Source organism: Ochotona princeps, chromosome 20 (assembly GCF_030435755.1).
Source record: "Ochotona princeps isolate mOchPri1 chromosome 20, mOchPri1.hap1, whole genome shotgun sequence".
NCBI lineage: Eukaryota > Metazoa > Chordata > Mammalia > Lagomorpha > Ochotonidae > Ochotona > Ochotona princeps.
Window position 1 is genome coordinate 19,444,071 of NC_080851.1, and position 22,519 is coordinate 19,466,589.

General features: G+C 39.3%; 1 protein-coding gene across 1 annotated transcript in view; it reads left to right on the plus strand.

Moving 5' to 3' along the window:
• The window catches only part of VPS41 (VPS41 subunit of HOPS complex), a 133,444-nt gene that overhangs the window by 24,755 nt on the left and 86,170 nt on the right, over positions 1–22,519 (plus strand). Inside the window, exons 3-4 of the mRNA XM_058678307.1 lie at positions 192–299; positions 5,081–5,158. Of these exons, the coding sequence (XP_058534290.1) occupies positions 192–299; positions 5,081–5,158 (186 nt within the window). The remainder of the gene's footprint in view (positions 1–191; positions 300–5,080; positions 5,159–22,519) is intronic.

Sequence of the window (22,519 nt, forward strand, 5' to 3'; positions counted from 1 at the left end):
GCCTTGTGGTATACCTGGTAATTTTGTTTTAATTGAAGCCTCAGTATTATAAGAAAATTTTAAGTCCCAAGGGTCTGTTTTCCCATGAGGAAATAAAATAAACAATCTCTGGTTCCCCCTTGTGAAGTATGTTTTGAGTTTTCTAGAACAGATCTGTGATGGCTGTCATTTTTTTCTCTGCTTTCTGGCAGGAGGAGGAGAGTGAAGAGGAGCCCAAGCTGAAGTATGAAAGGCTTTCCAATGGAGTCACTGAGATTCTGCAGAAGGGAGCCGCGAGCTGCATGACGGTCCACGACAAGGTAAGGGAGTCGTAGCTCCTGTTGTATCCCTGGATAAATGCCAGAGTCCTGCTGCCTTTAAAGGTGGCTTTTTTTTTTTTTTTTTTTTTTTTTTTTAGTGCTGTTCCTCTTCATCAAAAGACAAGGACCCAAGGTATTTTATGTGTGTATACACACATACTATACACATTGGGGTTTACCAAACAGAGTTTACACAGAGTTCATGACAAAGTTGTCTCTGAAGTGATTTTTGGAAACTATCACTTAGTTCCTCAAACCACAATGATGAGATTAGGAACATGTTAAGATTAGAGCGATGAGGGCATGGCACGGTAGGCTAGTAGCTAAAGTCCTTGTCTTGCGTGTGCCAGGATCCCATATGGATGCCAGTTTGTGTCCCAGCTGCTCCACTTCCCTTTTAGAGCCCTGCTTGTGGCCTGGGAAAGCAGGAGAGAATGACCTTAGGACCTGAGTGGGAGACCTAGAAGAAGCGCCTGGCTCCTGGCTTCAGATCAGTGCAGCTCTGGCCATTACAGCCACTTGAGGAATACACCAGAAAACCGAAGATCTTTCTCTCTGTCTCTCCTTCTCTCTGTAAATCTGAATTTCCAATAAAAATAAATCTTAAAAAAAAAAAGATTAGAGCAATGTGGAACTCCTGTGCTAGACAATTGGTAGACCCTTTACTGATTTTAAATTGTGGGTTTCACCTTGCTTTTCAAAATTTTCTTATCATGGCACTATTCTTTAATTTTGTGATCATGTCTGATTTTGTTTCCTTAATTTTTCTTTAACTGCATGTTTCGCTGATCTGTTAGTTTTTCCAGGGTGTGGTCCATCATTCACATTTATTCTTAATTCATACTGGTTGGTTTTAAGTAGCATAATATCATCCACCCATCAACTCTCACAAGAATAGTATGCATATTCATGTAGCACATCCTAAAGGCCTCTAACTTATACTGTTTATCTGAAGCTCACTCAGTGTATCAGTAATGGGTTCATATTCTTTACCCTCTAATCTTGCTTCTGTTTTTAATTCTCATCCCATTTGGTGACATCATCTTTATTACCAAAGTCAAAGGCAGTTTCTAAGTTCTGGTGATTTTCTTACTATGCTTGCTCTAGTGTGAATCTCATGTTCTCTCTCCTATATAGGTTGGTAAATAGGGGACTCCCTTGTGTCTCTTCGTATCTGTGCCTTAAACCATCTACCACCTGGTTGCCAGAATGATCAATAAACAGTACAGATTTTATAAGCCTTATGTAATTTTCATCATCTTGTAAGTAAAGCCTAAGATGCCCAAAGTGCTAGATAAGGCCCTCAGAAGTCTAGCCTCCTGTGAATGATTGGCTCTGTTACCACTTTCTGCTGTGAATGTGGCAGTGATGCATGGTTTTCGTCACAGCCCCCTTCCGCTTGAATGTTACCCCCCATATCATCCACTGGAATGCACTGCATCCTGAGCCCCGATCATCTGTTATAGTTTTCATCATTTCTTCTGTAACTTATGTGCACACTATGAACCATTTTCCTTATAATCTGTTTCACTTCAGATTTGCCTTCACTGTATTTTGTTCATGACACCCACTCAAGTAGTACTGCCGAAGTCCCAGTCCAATCATAATCTTCCTGTTTGGAACTTTTTATTGGCCTCCCAATGCCTTAATGATTTGGTTCTACTCAGTTCCTTTGTTCTGCTTTTCTACCTTTTATCTTCATTAATATTTAAATGCCTCTTATTAGCCAACCTTTCTACCTTCATCACCTGGGCATGAATTAGATGCTTCCGCCTTCTGCTTATAAACTCAAACTTCGATTCCTTGACTTTGTCCTGCTTTGCCTCTGACTCTGTGCCTTTGGAGCAAGTTGTATCCTCTTGCCTAGAATGGTCTTTACCATAAGTCCTCTCTGTCTGCCTGTTTAAAATTCTTTCTTCAAAAGTCATGTGTTATCTCTTGTATTTCGCAGGATCTTAGAGAAACCTTCATTTTAAGCATTACCTTTTCAGTTCATTGTATTTTTTTTAGAATCTGTCTCCATTATTATACCATTAACCCTTTTAAATCACAATTATTATCGAAGTGTATTGCAATGTGTTATGTTTATTAGTTGATGAACTGCCTGCCCAGAGCTCAAACTGTATTAATACCATGCTAAAGCCACCTGGGCAAGGAACCTAATGATTGAGAGCAGTAATTAGTGCCAACTTCTGCAGCCCAAGTAAGGGAATTCTGATCCAGCACAGCTCTATTCAGTTGTTAATTCTGATCCCAACCCTGCCACACATTGACTGTTTCCAAGAAGGTTTCAGCACCTTCTGGAACTTATTTTCTCGTGTGGAATTAGATGCATTTCCTGTTCCAGTGGTTTGGTTACTGTAAAGCACTGTGTGAAAGGTACAGGTGACTGCACAGCTCACCACGTTCAAAATGTGCTCCGTCCTCTTTTCTTTATGACGTTTAGGGGCTGAGCCACACCTGTTCAGTCTTCTTCCTTGCAGAAGTCTACTCAAAGTGAAGGCAGTGATGTTTAGTAGAGCCAGACTGGGATTCCTGAATCTGATACTTGTGAAAATGAATCGAAGTCTGTAGTTAAAAGGGTTAACAAAAATGTTTTCCTCCCACCCCCTGGCTTGTGATAGATTTTTAAGTACTTGTGAACAAAGAATACATAAATGAATGAAGTTCAGTAGTTTTACAAACTTAAGGTTTTGAATGGAAGGAAAGTGAAATTTAAAGGATTTATGATTGTGTTCTGTCACATCTGTGGCCAACTTGGCATTTTCTTCCTTTTGTAAATAGCTGGAAGCTTTCACAAGTCAAAATGTGACTCCCCCACAATTTTCATAGCTAAATATGTTTGATCCGCTTATGGTACTGATTTGGAAGAATATGTAGTCATTTCTAAACAGAAGTAGCAACCATTAGTCTGTATGAAGAAGTATTTTCCCAAACAAGTAAGCTTGTCATGAAAATAACTAAAATTTACCTCTCAAAAATGTTTCAGTGCAATTGTAGTCATAGGTGGAAACTGAAAAAAAATAATCATTTTGTGACTTCTTTCTACCTTAAATATTTCATGAATGATACTAGTATTTTTTTTTAACAGAGAGGGGGAGGAATTAATAATTGGTTGAAGTATGCCTAGTACCTCTAAAACTTCCATAGATGAACTGTAACTGGAAGTTCAAAGATGGCCTTGACAGAGGTGCTGGAGAGTGACACAGTATTGAAGCATCTTAAGGATCCCAGCTCCCTCAGTTTCCTAACAAACAAAATACAGTATTTATGAGGGGAATCAATACTGTGAGGTACTTAGAGGTTGCAGTGAGCTTTTAAGACCCATTCTTTCCCCACAGATGGCCTCAGAATGGACTCTCTTTTGTTTCAGTGAGTATTCGATGTGGGTGTTTTTTTTTAATTCAAATATTGTCAAAGTGTCACTGTAGAGATAAAATTAAACCCTGTATTCCTCTGGGAATGTTCTTTTACTTGGGAGCAAGCATTCCTGTTGGGTTTAAATATTCAGGTTAATTTCCCCCCAGAATTCCGGCTTCCCCCTTCCCTGCTAGCACCCAAGCATCCTGTTTTCACCAGGCTTGCTGTCTGCCCTGGATGACTAATCGTCGTGGCACCTGGTGCATTCAGGCAGGCCTCTGCAGCGGAATCGTCATACCTAGTTATGTCTGCACACCTGATGTTTTATTAACCAGTATTGATTTTTTTACCCGGGGGACTTTTTTCTTTCCTGGAAAAAAAAAAGGCAACCTTGCAGGAGTGAAAGGCATTGCAGGGGATGAATTTCTAACGAACCCCTTCTTTCCCTTTTGTGACTCCTCTTTAATGTAGCTTCATATTTTAAGTGCCTGAGCTGAAATTTTCATCTTAAGCTATTCCATTTTGATAAATCCTTTTGAATCTTGACTTTTCCGTAAGGTTATTTTTGAAAGATTGTGCTGCTTGACTGAAATGCTTAGTAGCGCCTGTAAATTTGAGCATTTCATTACAGGTTGCAATGAAGCATGATCACGTGCAATGAGATGCAGAGAAATTTGGACTGTTTGAGTAATGCTTGAAGAAATAAAAAGGAAAAAGAATCTCATGTCAGGTTTTGGGTAGTCCTTAAGTTTCTTCTGGTTTGAGTAGAGTTAGTTCAAAGAAGCCATGGAGCAGTGGGAGTTATGAACTAGTTTTGTGGCATAAAATGAATATGTAGTTCAGTGGCTCTTTTGTGACAGAAAAGGGTGTTTTTGCCTTAGAATATGAACACTTACATTCGATATTGTGCATTAACTTTTAAAGATGCTTCCCAAAGCTAACTGATAGGTTCAACTGAGTTTTTTTTCCCATTCCTGAATATGAATTAAATTGTTCTAAAAAAACAGTGTGTGTAATTTGTATGCATTGAACTTAAGCATTGGCACAGATTAACACATTTGCCATAAATTAGGAGGAGTTGCTCAATCATTCCCTTCTGAGTTTGGGTTCAGCTGTGGGTGGGTGGTGCTTTCCCGGCTGCATTTGTAATTTACTGCCTCAGTCCATCAGGCATTGTGTGCAGGCTGCGCACACACCATTAGTTGTCAAGAGATGAGGGCCCTCATGAGTCATTCTGACAGCCAGCTTGCACTATCACAATAAAATAGGCCCTGCTCTGTTATTTCCCCAAAGCCGGAAACAAACCCTCCCAAGGAATGCATGGCTTCCAAGACAGTGTCGATCATTTGACTTTGAAAATGGCTTTATTAGTCATGTATTAATAGTGCATTAATTAACCACCCCTTCTGTTCTTCTTACAGTTTCTGGCACTGGGCACCCATTATGGCAAGGTTTATTTACTTGACGTGCAAGGAAACATCACTCAGAAGTTTGATGTAGTAAGTATATGGTGTAAAATAGTGTATGAGCTGAACTTCATGCTAAGAATTCATACATTAAAATGAAAGGTTTAGCAATTTGTTTTAATAATGTGAAAAAGGATCTTTATACATTGAATTAGAGCACCAAAAATATACATCTTAGCTATATAGTTTGTACTGAAATTTTAAAGATTTTGAAGAAACTTTTATAAGTCTGTTACTCATTTTTGACTGCATGTTTTTTTCTACAAAAAATTCCATGTAAAGATCTTCTAAATAAATCTGTGTAATTCTTCAATTTATTGTAGTTATACATTTGATTTTAAATTGAAGATCTACAATATTCCTAAGTGTATTCTTTTTGAATTGTAACAAAGTAGGGTGTTCAGATGAATTGTTAGAAGAAAAGGTACTACTGTTATTAGTGATTAATAGTGCTAAGGTTATGTACTCTGAGAATTTCTGTTATCCTTAAACTATGAACCCCTCATTTGGTATCTAATGTGAGTTGTAAGTATGTACCCTGTCATCTTATTGAAATGCCAAATGTAATTGAAAATTGATTGATAACCTTGCTGGATCTGCTTATCTCGTCTAAATATACAGCTAACATATTTTATATGACTGTTTTGATACTTTGGATTCTTATCAGATTGTATTGATGGAAAGCAAAGAACCAGGCTTTTAATTTTTTTAAATTGCTATTTGGAATCATCAAGAATGAAGAAAATATTAAATTTGAAACTTGATTGTGATGTTTATAGCATACGTTGGAAACATCAGGAACTTCCATGTTTGTGTGAATATCGACATTTGGAGTTGGAGAGATGATTCTGAGAGGCAGATATTACTGTTTTGAAGATAGCGTCAGCACTTCCATCCTGTAAAAATAATGGTGTCACTGTAAAATAATGGTGTCATTTATGAAGGAGGCTGCAGTTTCTACAGCTGACATATTGTGTGTGATGGGAGAAGCGATGCCATAGTGTGCTTGTAAGAGATGGGGCCACAGAATGATGACCAAGTCTTAGGAGAAGCCCATGAAAGTGCGAGCTTGACGTGTACTGATAGGTTAGGCAAGCTGTAGCTTCTTGTTTTTGCTTTAGCATCTTTTCCAAGCTTCCTTTTGATATTTCTTCACCAGCCTCCTGGCTATTGACCATGAACGTTTTTAACAAAACAAGAGTTCTCAACTCCCATTTCACTCTCCAAATGTTCCTAAATGGTTAAGAGACTGACACTGGAATCCAGGAATTCTATTCAAGCCTCCCAGGTGGTTAGTAAGAACCCAGCTGCCCTACTGCATTACTTAGAGTCAGCAGCCTGAGTTGGTGGTCAGACCTGGGTACTTTCATGTGGTAGAACATGAATATGTAACTGATGTCTTAACTCCTGGGCCATACACCCATCCCTGGATATGCATATTGATAACCCATGTGTGTGGTCTTTCAAATGCCATCCATTAGTGTGTGTAGCACATGCTGGGAAAGGGCTCTCTTTCATTATGCCTGCATGTTCTCTTAAATTTCTTTTTCTAGTTGTATGATTCTCTGACACTCTGGTTCTAGGTCAGCCTATTTGATATTATTTCAGTGTTTGCCTGCTAAGTAGGTTCATGGGTATATGCTGTTTGTTCCATTGCCAAAAGCAGTCTGTTTCTACTCAGTATAAGCTTTCAATGGTGCCTTCATTTGTCATTTTGTTTTCCTTCTAGACATTTTTTTTCCAAAGTCACAGTTATAGAGATATAGAGATATGGAGAGAGATCTTCCATCCTTGGGTTCACTGTCCAGATGGCTGCAACAGCCAACACTAGGCTAGGCCAAAACTCCAAGCTTCTTCCAGGTCTCCCACGTGGGTAGAAGCTCTTGGACTATCTTCTTCTGTTGTTTTTGTTGCCCATTAGCAGGAATCTGGAACAGAAGTGGAGCAGCTGGGACATGTACTGGCACCCATATGGAATGCTGGCGTTACAGCCCGCTCTGATATTTTTAAAGTCACATATGTTTGGTACCCACCTACATCAGTCCTCTTTAAGGTGTTTGTAACATCATCTGTAAATATGCCTGAACCTTTATTCATTTTTTCCTTCAGTCCTGCGTCTGTGACATCTTTGAAAATTAAGCTCTCCATAGTTTTGCATGTTTCTTTGGCAGGGACGAAAGATGACATGGTTCCATTTTTTTGTGGGTTTATTTACCTTCCCAAAGAAGTTGATACTCTGCTGTGGAAGTAAGGCAGTGACTTCGTCATGATCTTTATTGTGTAAGTTAATTGACTTCCAAGCGACAAGTTTGAGATTCTGAGCACCTTCTGTAAGGAACCTTAGTCCCAGGTTCTCGTCTCTGGTGATGTTTTGTTTTCCTTTTTTGTATGATTTTTTGTTTGTTTCTGATGATGTAATGACTTTGTGAGCTTTGTATCATTCATTTGAAAAAGGTATTATTTCAGTTCTAAAAACACCATTACGCCCCAAATTTGTTAATTGCCTTTGAATGTAGTAGTTGAATGGCATATTGGTCAAGAATTTTTCTCTTCACAAAGAAACACAACAGTAGAGAAGCAAGCATGGCAGAAATTAATCAACAAGTAGCTCTCCATTTTTTATTCTGTAGGTGAAAATTTAGTAATTTTAAAATTAGATAAAATAATAATACATTATATTTGCATAAGAACTGTTATTTTACCAAGAAATATTCTTTCAATTTGTTAATCAGGTTTTCATTCTTGTAATAAAATTCATGAAACAGTAGTGCCTATCCTTGACTGATCAATAAGGTATTTATTTGGCAGAAAGTGAGAACATCAAAGAACCAATGTTTTAGAGAAGTTTCTAGCCTTGGCACAGTAGCCCAGTAGCTAAATTCCTTGCCTTGCATGTGCCAGGATCCTATATGGGCACTGGTTCATGTACCAGCTGCTCTGCTTCCCTTCCAGGAAGAAATGAGGATTTTGCTTAAATTCTAGGTAGCAATCTAATTTGGAATTAACCTCATAGATTGTTTTCCTAAATTATTGTTTTTCAGTGCTTCTCATGTTTATGTGTTACTGATCTGTGTCACATTTAACTTGCTCACACTGTAGTATTTTTACACACTTCAAATACATCTCTTATATCCAGCTCCTGGCTCTCCCTTCAGTCTAATCAGACTCCTCATTATGTTGCAGATAAAGCCCTAACTCTAGCTGATCCTTCTAGAGCCTAGTCACAGTTCCACACATACCTTTTCAACCTTAGTGTTAGATAGTTTTCCATCTGTTTGTGTTGGTGCACTCACCATCTTCAATTGCATAAGGCATTCTTGTTTGTTAAACTTTTTGTTACATCATTCCTCTCGATTGCCCTGTTCTGTTGAGTTCTCTTGTTTCTGTGACTTTCTTCCCCCTGGGTTGTTGTCCACAGGTTATTTCCTTTCTCTGAACTGTGTTCACCAGTTGCAGCTTCAGCTCTCCAAACCCCCCACCCCCCCTTTTTTTTTGGTCTTGCACCATTTGGTTCATAGTAGTCATATATTTGCTGGTGATATAATTTTTTTAAGATTTATTTTTATTGAAAAGGCATATTTACAGAGAGAAGGACACAGATAATCTCACATCTGCTGATTCACTCCCCATATGGCTGGAAAATGGCGGAACTGAGCCAATCCAATCCAGGAGTTTCTTCCTGGTCTCCACAAGGGTACAGGGTCCCAAGGCATTGGGCCATCCTCCACTGCTTTATCAAGTCATGAGGATGTGGTACTCATAAGAGCTTTGGTGCCCTTTAAGAGATACCATAGAGTTTGTCCTCCATGCATTCACACCCCTAGGCGTTTGAGTGCATAGCAAGAACCTGAAATTCCAGCAGGACTTCCAGCTTCTAGAACTAATTTAGTGACCAATTTTATTTATTTAAGCCACTAAGTGTATGATATTTTGGTTTGGCATTACAAACCAATCGATAAAAATTTTGAACCTTAACTGTAATTCTAGCATTTTTTAGCTAACTAAATTTTACTCAGCAAAGCTAATTGTGTTCAATAAATACTCAGATGTTTAGGGAATTCAGAGTGTCATCAAAATTTAGAAAGTTTACAATCATGCCGCATGTAAAAGGTGGTAAGTGGGAAAGTCTGAAGGAAATTGAGCTTGGAATATTCTGGGAGATAAAATCCCTTCCCATTTACTCCTTCACCATTATTCAAGACCTCTTTTACACATCAGTCCATTTTTCTTGGGTCACTTCCATAACCCACGTTTAAAAAGGATGCTTTTTTGTGGCTGATTCCTGTCTGTGAATGATCCTAGTTCCATCTCTCTCCTGAATTTCAGGACTTAGCTATCTTTTAGACTGGCTCCCTGCCCTTTTGTTGCTTTCTTTGCCTTAAAAAAAATTTATCACTAAAATAAATCAACTCCCCTTTTGTTCTTCCTTTGTGTTGACATATAACTGTTGTTTGGGAATTGCTCGACTTTTATGTTTGAGCAAAGGAGATCTTTCCCTCTCTTTTCTCCTTTCTAGTATAATCCTGAAAATTTGCAGTTTCTGTAAGCTTTTAAAATTGCATTTTTAAATATATTTTTATTTTGAATTTTGAAGTATGTGGTACAATTTCATATAGGCTGGGATTCCCCCCCCAATCTTCCACCCCCCCCATCAGATTATTCCCATTTTGTTGCAATAGTGTAGTCCTTCATAAGGAGTCACAATTCCGTCAGTCTCTTATTTAAGTGTACCCCAACATTGTTGATACAGACAATGTCAGACAGTCCAGCATCCCATTGTCTACACATGTCCAACAGTTTCATTGGGATCCATCTTTTGTCTGGAAGCAGAGATGCTTGTTCCGTTTACCCCCGTACCTGTATATGATAGACCCCAATACTCCATCACAATACATTTCCATAAGTGGGAAGCCATGAAACAAGATCAACAACAACATCAACAGCAAATTTCAGCACCATGAAAAAATGCGTCGCTGAGTAATCAAAACATTGGTGACAAAAAGGAAACACGAAAGTCTCTTGGGAAAAATGATGCCATCGTATGATCCATGAGTCCATGATGAATTTGACAAGAAAAGAAATTATTTGGAATAAAGCAAACTGAAATAAAAAAAAAAAAATCAAAACACAAGAATACAGCCAAAAAAGCAAACAAACAAACAAACAAAGCTTCTTTGCTTTTTTGGCTAAAATTGCATTTTTATTATTCACAAGCAGCTCTTTTCTCCTTAAATAGCTTATTCATCTTCTCTGTGTAACCTTCACTTTTTAAAGAATTTTGAAATGATTTATTTTTATTGGAAAGGCAGCTTTACAGAGAGAAGGAAATATGGAGATGAAGACCTTCCATCCACTGGCTAACTCCCCAGTAGACCACAATGGCTGGAGCTGAGCTAATTCGAAGCCAGGAGCTTCTTTTGGGTCTCCCACGCAGGTGCAGGGTCTCAAGGTTTTGGGCCATCTTCCATTGCTTTCCCAGGCCATAAGCTGGAAGCTGGAAGGGAAGTAGAGCAGCTGGGACATGTACTGGTGGCTATATGGGATCCCCCAAGGGTGCAAGGCAAGGATTTAGTCATTGAGCCATCCTGCTGGGCCCATAACCTTCACTTCTTAAACATTTGGTACATGTTGTTGAGATTCTGTGTCTTTGGATTATTTTTTCATTGAGTGCATTTAAAGAGTTTATCTCTGCATCCTCGGCACTTAACAGAAAAGCTGGTGAACTGATATAAGTGAGACATTAGTATTAGTGGGTCGAACCAATAGTTCTAAATGTGCAAAATTTCTGGACTGTTTCTCTTATGATCTCATATTAGGATTGTTATGTACAAATAATGGCAATTAAATGCACATGACTGTCTGAGTGTTAATACAGATACCATATATTCATTATTCTCCTGAACACCTCACCTACTTTGAGCTTACTCATAATGTGGCCAGTGTGATATTGGGGTTATTTTACCATAATAATCTTTGGAGTATATCTGAAAACTTAAGCAATCTATTCTTGAGCAAAGAACTCCTATTTTATTATTGTTCTAAAGGTACTTGCCTGTCAGCTTAAAGCAAATGCCATCGGTAGTATGCTGTTCCAGATGCAGCATCATTAATTAGGAAGCAGGGCATGTATCTTTTGATATGATCAAAATGGTACATTGTTGGCTTAAATGTGCCAGTGCCTATAATTCTTGTATAAGACTGATTGACAGGTCTCAGATTCTTGTATGTTTAAAGAACCTGTTTTCTATATTTGGACTTAGTATTTCGAGTGATAAGAGATGTGTCAAATGAGTTGAGAATTACTTAAATGGAAATCATTCTAACTTCTGATAAATGATGCCAAGGAAAGTCATATTTCCAATTTTCTGCATTAAGAAATAATCTCAAGTTTGTGGATTAAGTATTTATAGGTAGCTTGATAACTTTGGTGGCATCTGGGTACCAGAGTGGCTAAGAAAAATATATTCATCCTTAAACGATGCTTTATCCCTTAAAGAGCCATACTTGACAGAGTGCTGTGATATCTGAACCATTAGTGGTAACTGCATTTGGGGAAATGTTTTTTACATGAATAAAATTTAGAATTTTTCTTTACACTGGTACTCCACATACTTCAGAATCAGCGTGTTGAACATTAACATTTTGGGACATCATTTACAGACTGGGTGGTAAACTGGGCTTAGTTTGCTGGAGCCTGTGGGTGTCATTCTACAGTGGAGGGTACCCTCAGTGTGGGGGGTTCTTTGGGACTCAGGAGCTGATCTCAAAGTTCAGGCATTGAAAGGAGTGTAAGCAAGAGGAAGACTCAGAGGAGGAGTAGTTACCTTTGCACATGGGAGATGGAGAACTCAAGGAAAATCTGTGCTTTCTTAGTTCGTTAGGAGTGGAGCTACTAGTGGATATTGTGGTCGCAGCTGGTTGAACCCTGCATGAGCTACTCCCGTTCTACATGGGAGTACCACTGTAAATTCCAGCTGCTTCCCTCCTGATCCAGCTTCCTGCTTATATGTCTGGGAAGCACATAATGATGGCCCAAGAACTTGAGTTCCTGCCGTCTTGTTGAAACCCTTGATGGAGTTCCAGGTTCCTGACCCAGCTCCTGCCTCGGCTGTTGTGGCCATTCACAGGAATAAACCAGCACATGGAAGGTCTCTTTGTCTTTTTTTCCTCTCCATTTCTTTCTGTCACTCTGTCTTTAAAATAAAGGAAATAAATGGTTTATTACTGCTTTTTTAAGATTGCAATTGAACCAGGGTGACACATTCTTCCTATGAAAAAGAGAATCACCAAAGAGTGAGGAGTATTTATCACAGACTTTTAACCTACAAGGACATTTTGTTTATCCTCCAGGACCTAGTGACCATGGGAGAGGAGAGGAAGAAATGGATTGTGAAATGCGGAGGAACTCATTTGGCCATAAGATGAGGGAAAAGAGAGTAGAACATTTTCAGAAAATTTTTTTTGTGTTAACTGCCTTTGGAGTTCAAAGTGTTTAGATAACTGAGTGAAGCCAGAAGGTAAATCAGATGATGTCGCTCAAAAGGTCAGGAACTTTATATAAGGACAAAGTGTGGAAGTCTGTGTGTATAGTTCAATGGCAAGTAATATTTACCTTGGTGTTGTTAATAGAAGACTATTTAGTCTCTTCAACCTTGTTAGAAAATGTGTCAGAATAATAGTGTATGTATTTTTCTTAAGAAAAAACAATTTTCCTCTTTGAATAGCTTTGTTTTATTAGCTATCTTTAGAACATATTTTTGGCTACAATTATATTAGTTCTGTATCTAATAGAATCATGATGTAGTAGGAGATATAAACATTAAAATAGCCTTTAAAAAATTTTTTTAAGATAGACATCTTCTGTCTGTTCATTTACTCCCAAAAGGCTGCAGTAATTGGGACTGGGGCAGCCTGACTTCAGGAGCCAGGAACTCCATGTGAGTTCCTCAGGTGGGTAGAATGTGCCCAAGTACTTGGGCCATCATCCATTGCTTTCCTACGTGATTTCTCAGGGAGCTGGCTAGGAAATGGAGCAACCAGGACTTGAACTGGCAGTTTTATGTGGGATACTGCTGTCCCAAGTACTTAACTTGCTGTAGCACAGTGTCAGCCCCTTAAAGAGTGTTTTTCATCAGTCCATTCAAGACATGAAATTCTTGCACAACATCCTTTTCATTTGATTGCCCTTCCTTTGTACTTCTAGTAAGAAGAAACACATTATTCCAGGGCAGCTAATAAATCCTAATATACTTGCATTTTAAATTTTAATTGATAGATAATAAGGAAGAAAATTATATTGGAACTAAGAAAGATGCAAGAGCACATACCCTCAATATTTTTATTAGAATGACTGAAATTCAAGACTAACTGTACTGACCATTGGTGAAGATATAGAGGAAGTGGAAGTCTTGTGTACTGCTGGTTAAAATGTAAAATAGTGTAACCACTTTGGAAGAAAGTTTGGCCCATTTGTAAAATGTAGAAGATAAACCTTTTATGTTTTGGCATATCTTCATGCAGTCCCAGTTTCTTTTTCAGTGATGCCTAGTGGGCCAGGCAAGGTAAAAGTTTTCTACCTTTTCTAGATCTAAGTACTAGAGCCAAGGAAAAGTTACTCTCTGCCTGGTTGAAAAGACCAGGCCTCCCCAGACTCCGGCGACTCCCATGTTTCCAGGAGGTCCTCCTCTTTCCTGCTCCTCTGTGTTTATTTCCATCTCCAAGATGCCTTATCTCCTCTCATTGACCTCCGTCATTCCCCATAGATCCTCTTGATGCTGTTTTTAGCTCGGACTTCCCTGCACTCGTTCTTTATATTGGCACCACTTTTGTTCACGTCTTTATTGCGTCTCACCAGGGTTATTGCAGTAAAACCCAGCAGATCTCCCTGCCTCATGTCTCTCCTAATCCATCCTTCACAAAGCTGCCTCCATAATCTTCTGAAAGTAGTGCTGGGATTTCCTTACTCACCTCGCTGAAAACACACAAGGCTCTGGGAGAATACGGCAGCTCTGCAGCGCCCTACCTGTGGCCCTCCTTGGGACCCCATCCTGATGACTTCACGCACAAGAGTGCACGTTGGATACTCTTTTAATGATTGCCTTTTATTGCTTCAACAAATGTCTCTTAAAAGGCATTGAAGAAATAGAAGAGAAATAAAACACAATTCCTGTTCTCGATTGAATCATGGAGTTAGGCATAAACAGCATAAGCTGAAAGGTGGTGTGTTAATTATAAAGTAGAAATTTGTTCAGAGAGTCATGCTCTCAGGTTGTACACAAACACCTTGAAATTCGACTCTGCTTGTCCACATTCTAAAAAATTTTTCTTTATATCACATTAGGATGCTTGCTAATATTAGCTATTCTTTGTGAAATGTAGTCAGTAGTGGATTTTTCTCCTTCAGCATCCCCTTGCAGTAATTTGATGACTGTGCTTTCTGTCACTCCCTTTGGTGTCTTTAATGCATGCATGTACAAGCAACCAAACCTGCAAAAATAGTTATTTACGCTAACAGCAAGCTTTGAAAAAATGTTTTCTTATTTGAAGGCAGAAGAGGGGTGAGAGAGAGATATCCTCCATCCGTAGTTCATTCTCCAGATGGCCACAGTGTCCAACAGCCAGGGCTGGGCCAGTGCAAAACCAGGAGCCAAGAACCCCAACATCTTAGATTCCTAATGGGTGCAAGGAGAATGAGAACTTGGACCGTATTCACTGCCTTCCTAGGTACATTAGAGAGAAGCTGGATTGTAAATGGAGCGTCTAAAACTCATCTCCTCACTCTGCTGTGGAATGCCAGAGTTGGAAGTGATCTTAAGGGACCACTGCTGAGCCAGACAGAAGCAGGAGCCTACGACGTCATCTGAAACTCCCATGTGGGTGACTGGGTGCAAGCACTCAGGCCATCTTCTGTTGCCTTCCTAGTTCCATTATTAGGAATCTGGATAGGAAGCGGATCAGTTGGGAGTTGAGGTGGTGCTCCCATAAGGGATGCCCTTGTTCAAGTGGTGGCTCCACAATCATGGCCCCTCATTCTGGTTCTGATTTAAATAGCAGACCCTATTAGTTTTCTTCTTTTGTCTGCCACCATTCGAGGCTTTGTGGGAAGGCCGGAATGCAACTCCTGTAAGATGTTCATCTGAACTACTAAGGAAATTTGGCTTTCTTTTAGTAGCAATAGAATGTGGACATTGCAAGTTCTTTGGCAAATGAGCTATGATTCTAGATTTGCTATTGGTCTGTCTCACTGCAGAGGACAGCTGTAGGGTTTCTAGCATCCCAGAAGGTGACCATGTAAACTTGAACAGTAGTATGTCAGTAACTTGCAAGCTTAATAAAGGCAAGGACTACATTTACTTTGTTCACTGCTGTATGCTAGGTGCCCAGCCAGGTCTCAGGTGTGCAAATTAAGAGGGGGAATATGCACCAGAAGCCCATTTTTCCCTTAGTATTGAGCAAAGATTTAATCAGTACCCAGATCATAACTGTCTCTAATACCTGGCTGCTGTCTGGTGTTGTGTGCAAGCCAGCCTCCTGCAGTTGTTCACAAGGAGGAGTCAGGCACAGGCAGAAGATGAGGTTTAACAAAGGGAAAAGAGCTCTAGGAATCAGCAGTATGCCAGCTTCTTAGGACACAATCCCTTCCAAATCCTCCCTGTACTTTTAAAGGTTGTTAGGATTTAGAAAACGAGCATCTATCTAATAAGTCATCTGTCGGCAAAGAGGCCGTTGCGTGCCCCTGTATCTGCTGAGGTTAGACTGTCCTGACAGGGCCCAGCGGTGGGGTAAAGGCTGAACCTATTAGGAGGCATCTGTGCACACAGGGCAGTTGGGCTCGGGCACCAGGGAGGGACAGCAGCCTGAGATTTTAGGGGTCCTGAAGAGTTTGCTCATCGTTGTTGCCTGTGATCCTATAAATTTACAGTATCTGAATCAAATACCAGATGCTCTTGGTAGATGCTTGGTTAGGGGGTACTTTTAAAAGCTGAGTAGGAAGAGGTGCTTAGGAATATGTAAATGACCAACAAAAACTGATTTATAAACTGTCTCATAATGTGGAAGAACACTCAATTGTTGACGTTAAAAACTAACGAGGTAATGAACATGCCAAAATTACTCAAGTAAGATGATTATTCAAGTAAGATGATTCTCCTACAAAACTTTTTTTCCCATTCTTTTCACTCAGATTTTTTAAAGGTTATTTTCAGGGTATTAATGAATATTTAAATAAAGCACATTTATTTGCTGATAAATGTCTTTGATTTTTAGATCATTAGCCTAGAATGTAAACTCCTGTGTCTAGTTAAAAATAGCTAACAGGTTTATTTTTTCATATCAAACGAAAGGGGTCTTACTGAGAAAGTTAGAAGATACTTATTGGGAGTATCTGGAGAGATATACAGTTGCTATCCTCTCTGCCTCAGAATAATCATTTTATATTCTTCACATTAGGATGTAGCATCAGGACCAGCTCTACTGAACTACAAAGGTCCCTGAAGTGCCGCTGTGGGTTTGTAGTCTCCGAAATTGCCTGCAGCTCAATAGGTCATGGTATTTGCAGAGCATTTTGGAGCTTCTGTGTGAGGAGTACAAAAGACATGGCCTTAAATGACAGACATGCCATTCTTTCATATTATTGAAACACCAATATTGGCATGCTCAAGTTTTAACTACCATATGGCTTACTCTAGCCAACACTTTCTCATCTGGCGAGTGTAGAGTACAAGGCTTATATGTGAAAAATGAGGGGACACTTGATGTGACTCATTCCTTCAGACAGAAATACTAACGTGAGATGGGGCAGATAGAGTAATCTCTATAGAGATTTTGTTTAGAGTAATAGAGTAATTTTGTTTGGTAATTTGAAAACTATTCTGATTTAAAATGTTGAAACAGATTTTCACATGTAAGTAACTAGCTTTGCTTTTATAAACAGTGAACTTTTGAAAGCATAAATTTGTAGTAGAAGATCCACTAGATATTTTTGGAATAAAAAGATACTTCAGTCATTTTAACATGTGAAAATATTTTGTGAAAATTTGTTTTATTTATCTGGAAAATAGGGAGAGGGAGAAGCACAAGGAGAAAGATTTTTTTCATCCGCTCTCTGCTGATTTACATCTCAAATGTACACAATAGTTAGGCCAGACCAGAGCCAGAGTCCAGAACTCCAGCTGGGTCTCCCATGCAGACATTTCTTGATACACCTTCTGCTGTTTTCACAAGCCCGCTAACAGGGAGCTGGATCAGAAGCAGAGCAGCTGGAAATGGAACCCATCCTCTAATGTGGGATGACAGCATCGCAAGATGCAGCTTAACTGCGGTACCACAACACTGGCCCCAGAGTAGAATACTTCATATGACATATAGCCAGTCATGGCACATTTCATCACTAACTCCTGTTTGTTCAGAGTGGAGAAGAAATGACTTTGCTGCTCTTGAAATTTCCTAATTATTTCCTAAGTTTGAGTAGATAGTTACTTTAGACCATTTTATCCCCGCCTACAGAAATAGGGAGAAAAGATATTAGGGTCCTTGGTAACAGGTCGGAGTCCGTCTGTTTCTTGTTTTATTCATCAGTGTGTGTTTAGCTCCTTGTGGTGAGTTTGGTTATAAAGAGTGCACTTACCACTTGGAATCTGGAAGAAACGTGACAGGATCTGTTGTCACAAAGTGGGCAAGCAAGATTGGCGGAGTTTGCTTCAGTCTCAGGAAGCTGTTGCCCATCTTGGGCAAAGCAGTCTGTGGCAGGAGGCAGAGAGTAGGCTCCGTCCAGTTGCCCTGGTACTCAGCAGGGACAGAGAGATGAGGCTGGGGACATGGATGTCGCTGGAACCCTTTTATCTCCTCTTCTGCTTTTCTGGAGCCTGTATTTAGAACATTGAAGAAAGCTTCATGAAAGTTCTTCAGCTCTGAGATTGTTGTGTGATTGTATTCTGTGTTTTGAACCAAAGGACTTAATGCTAGGGATCAAATCCTAAATAGCTGAGAAGATTTGAGAGTTTATGCTTCAAGGTTAGGCCATTCTGACTTTAAAATAAGTCAGTAAGAACATAAATGTATGTTTTTGAGTTTTTCTCCTTTTTTTTTTTTTTTGAATTAAGTGGAAAACATGCAATTTAGCTGTGGGCCTAAATCCAGATGGGAATCTTGCTCACCTACGGAGTGTGCTGTCAGTGGAGGGTAAAATAGCAATCCAGTGAGCTTTTCCCACAGACAGAAGAACAGACTTTGGCTTTTCGCACGTGGGCTGTAAGTGTGGCTTGCTTGCTGACTGTGACTAAAGGGTATGAAGCCACGTAGGCAGTGGAGGGGAGGCAGGGCTTGCTAACTAGTGCATCTCCCAAAGACCGAAACTGAAATCCGTCTTGTATTTCTTATTCACTTCACTCTGTGTCCGTGGGGATGCAGCATTTGTGAAGGAATCAATTATCCATTTGTTAGTCAGAGGAGCCTTACAAATTATACATTAGCAGATTGATTTCTTAGGTTCACTGTTGGGGGACTGATAGCTTAAGGTGGGATGATGAGGAGTGTCTGGGGAAAACAAGTTGCCACAAAAGAACACCATTAAAAGCAGCTTTCAAAATGACCATGAATTTATTCCTAATTGAAGAGCTGACATAATCCATACTAAGTGTATTTATTTCAAGCATCTTACATTAGGTAATTGATTATCACATGAGGTGTACATGTTGGTTAATTTTTTGCCTTTTAAATTTAAGAATGTGAGACCACCTATAGAGGACTTGGATTTAGAAGGTGTGTGCTTGGGCCTTGCCCCCTGCTGTGTACACACACTTTTTTTTTTCCATTAAGGAAACATTTTTGTATGTCTATAGTGTCAGCTTGACATTATTGATTTTTGAGCAAACTCACTTATATTGTCCAGAATTCCAAACATGTCTCCATTAGGAATAAAATTGTAGCTAACGGAAAAAGCAGCTGAGGCTATTTTTCTCCTCCCTTTGCTCCTTCCCAATTCTATATCTACTCTAGCATCTAGCATTTTGGTGGACATACCTGCCAGAGAGATGGTGTTTACATAAGGCACCCCTGTATTCATCACCTGTGCCACTAAAAGGCAGTCAAAAGTTTGTCTTTAGGAAATCCACAGTCGCACTACTTGATTGCCTTCCTGAGTTTGAGGACATCTTACTGTCACTTTGTCTCTTTCCTGTTTGTTATTATTTTGTCTTGGTTTCTCATATATAGAAGTGACAGATACTAGTCGCAGCAAGGTGCTTGCCACGTGTTTGCATTTGTGTGTCAGTGTCATAGTCATTGATCACATGGATGGAGAGTCTAGAAGAGTAGTCACTTGACTCGGGATGGGGAGGAGGTGGAGAGGGAGGTGGGGTAATAGGTACCAAAAGACAGGTGGAAGGAATAAATCCTAGTGTTCTTCAGCACGATACAGAGACTACAATTTTTAAGAATTTGTTATACATTTTGTAAAGAACTAGATGAGAGGATATCGAAGGTGTCAACACTAAGAACTGAGAAATGTTTAAGGAGACAGAAGTGTTATGAACATGTAATGATTTGATCATTACATGTTGTATACATGAATCAGATTATCACAATATAACCCACCAATATCTGTAATTACTCTCAATTAAATTTCCCTGAAGAATAAATAGAAGGAGAAAATGAATAGCAGACATATGTAGGTATTTCATATTTATGAGGGAATTGTGAATGCTAGGCCAGTTATATGCACTTCAACGCTTGTAATAGAAATCCTCCTAGTTATTTGTTTTTTACTAAGCATTGTGGAGCGTGATTATAGAACCAGAATGTGCATAGTGACATCATCACACAAAATAAAAACACCCTTTAGAAGCATTTTCCAAATTTGAATTACTAGCAGCAATGCAAGAGAAATGTCCCTTTTTGTGCTCCCTGGCTAAAATGAGGTACCTAAAAAGGAAGTTCTGTGCTGATCCCATAGGCAGATTTTTCCTCATTGCATTGTTTTTCGTGATATCTGCTATTAGTGTAAGGCTTACTCTTGCTCTTTTAAAATATTTATTTTATTTGAAAGGAAATGAGGCAGGGAGGTAGAGAAACACAGATGTTCTCTTTGCTGGTTCACTCTCCAAATGTCAGCAACAGCCAGCAGTCCAGACCGAAGCCAGGAAGCAGGAACTCCATCTGTGTCTCCTGTGTGAATGACAGGGACATGAGCACTTGACTCATCAGTAAAGTAAAAATTCAAATTCCTTTAAAAACTATCCTAAGGAAAACTTTAAGATGTGCAATAAGCTATAGAACAAGTGGGCACTTTATGTAACATGGAGTAAATATCCTATATTTTCAGTGGGTTCTTTATGAATCATTGTAGAAATGATTTGTCTCCCAGCAATGAAACTCTGCCTGTGAGTTCAGGGTTAGAACTTAAAGTTTAAGATTACACTTTTCACTGATGTATTAACTAGCTTTGCTCTCTAGGTCCATTTATTTTGACCCAGGAGATAGAAAATATTTGTACTCTCACTTTAAAACAAAGAACAGAAGCAGGTAGTAAATAATCAAGTACTGCCCACTTCATTTTCTAAATGAGTCAGTTTCTACGATTACATTGATTTGGGGGAAGACAGAATTCAAACCTAATTTGTAAAAACTTACAGATAACCACTAATAAAATAAAAGTAGAATGGATAAACCATATCTAATCCCTAGACCAAAAAGAGAAAATGTAGCATGAGAATAAATCTGAAATGAGGAAACATAATTCGCAAAGGTGTAAAACAGAGCTAAATCAATGCTAAATGGGTCAGATATTGTTACCTAAGAGAAAAGACGGTCTCAGGTTTGAAGGACACATATTCCACAAAATGACAGGAACAGACAATAAGATGTGAGCAAAAGCTCACTGTAAATGAAAAATGAAAGTGTCTTAGTGATAGAAATGTGAAGAGTAAAAACAAAGAGCATTGATCAGCAGAGAACATTGTGATGTTTACCTTTACAAGCTACAAGGGGAAAATAACAATTACATTCTTTGAAATTCAAATTATGTGGGATCTAATCCCAAGTCAGGAATTCATCTGAAATATAAGAGAAAAAGAACAAAACTACTTGTATTTATAATGTAGTTTGACCTATTTTTGTCTGTTGTGTGAGCTCACACTATACAAGGGTGCTTTCAAAAGTTCTGGGAGAGGCAGGTGGTTAGTGTAGTAGTTAAGATATCTGCACCCATTGGAGTGCCTTGGTTTGATAGCTTTGGCTTTTGATTCCCTCTTTCTACTACTACAGAACTTGGGACACAGTTGTTATGGCCCATCTAATTGGGTTCCTGGCACCGTGTTGGAGACAATCTAGATTGAGTTCCTACTTGGACCAGTCTTAGCTGTTGCAAGCATTTAGAGAGTGAACCAATCAATGCCAAGACAGTTTTCTCTTTGGTTTTCAAATAGCTAAATATATACATACATACATACATACATACATACATACATTTTAAAGTTCATGTCAAGTAGAATTAAAAGATGCTTATTGTAGTTCTAAAGGTTTTGAAATTTGGGGCTTGTATTGTAGCTTCCTGGGTAAAGCCACCACCCGTGAAACCAGTATGCCTTATGGGTGCCAGTTCACGTTCCAACTACTCCACTTCCCATCTGATTCTGTGGGTCTCCCCCCACAGATTCGACCCTCTCTTGCCCCATTGTCAGAGAGGGTGAGCCCACTGACTCCCGGCTCTTGCAGAGACAGACGCTGCAGGGGTTCTGTCAGCCCAGTTCTGCTGTATTTGAAAAACACACACTCTCATATAGGAGCAGCAGGCAGCCTCAGGCAGGGATTTCCGGGGAAGGAGAAGTTCTAAGGGCCAATCGTAACTAGGGTCAGGAATGTATGCATTCTGTACATCATCAGCACGACTGAGGAAGCAGCCTCCCATACGCGGTGTTCACGAGCACGGAAATGGCCCTGGCCAGTCAGTCTTTCTTCAGAACAACTTGATCCCCGCCCTCGTTCACGCCCTGGGCTCTTCTTGTCCACCATGTATGACCTATTTGCCTTAGAGCCCCACATAACTCCTTCTAATGGCCAGGGAGAAACATGGAAAGTGGAAGATGGCCTAAAGTGTTTGGGCCCCTGCCACCTACATGGGCGACTCAGTGAAATTCCTAGTTCCTGTCTTTGGCCTGGCCGACCACAGGCTGTTGTGGCTATCTGGGGAGTGAATTAATGGTCATTTCTTGGTCTGTGTAACTGACTTTCAAAATAAATAAATAAATCTTTAGAAGTTTTTATATATGTATAAAAACATATGCACATAAAATGTATCCATATAAATATATATAAGCATATATCTGCATCTATTTATATGGGTATGTATATATTATTTAAGGGTTTATGGCAAATGCATATTATGAGAGAATTACAAAT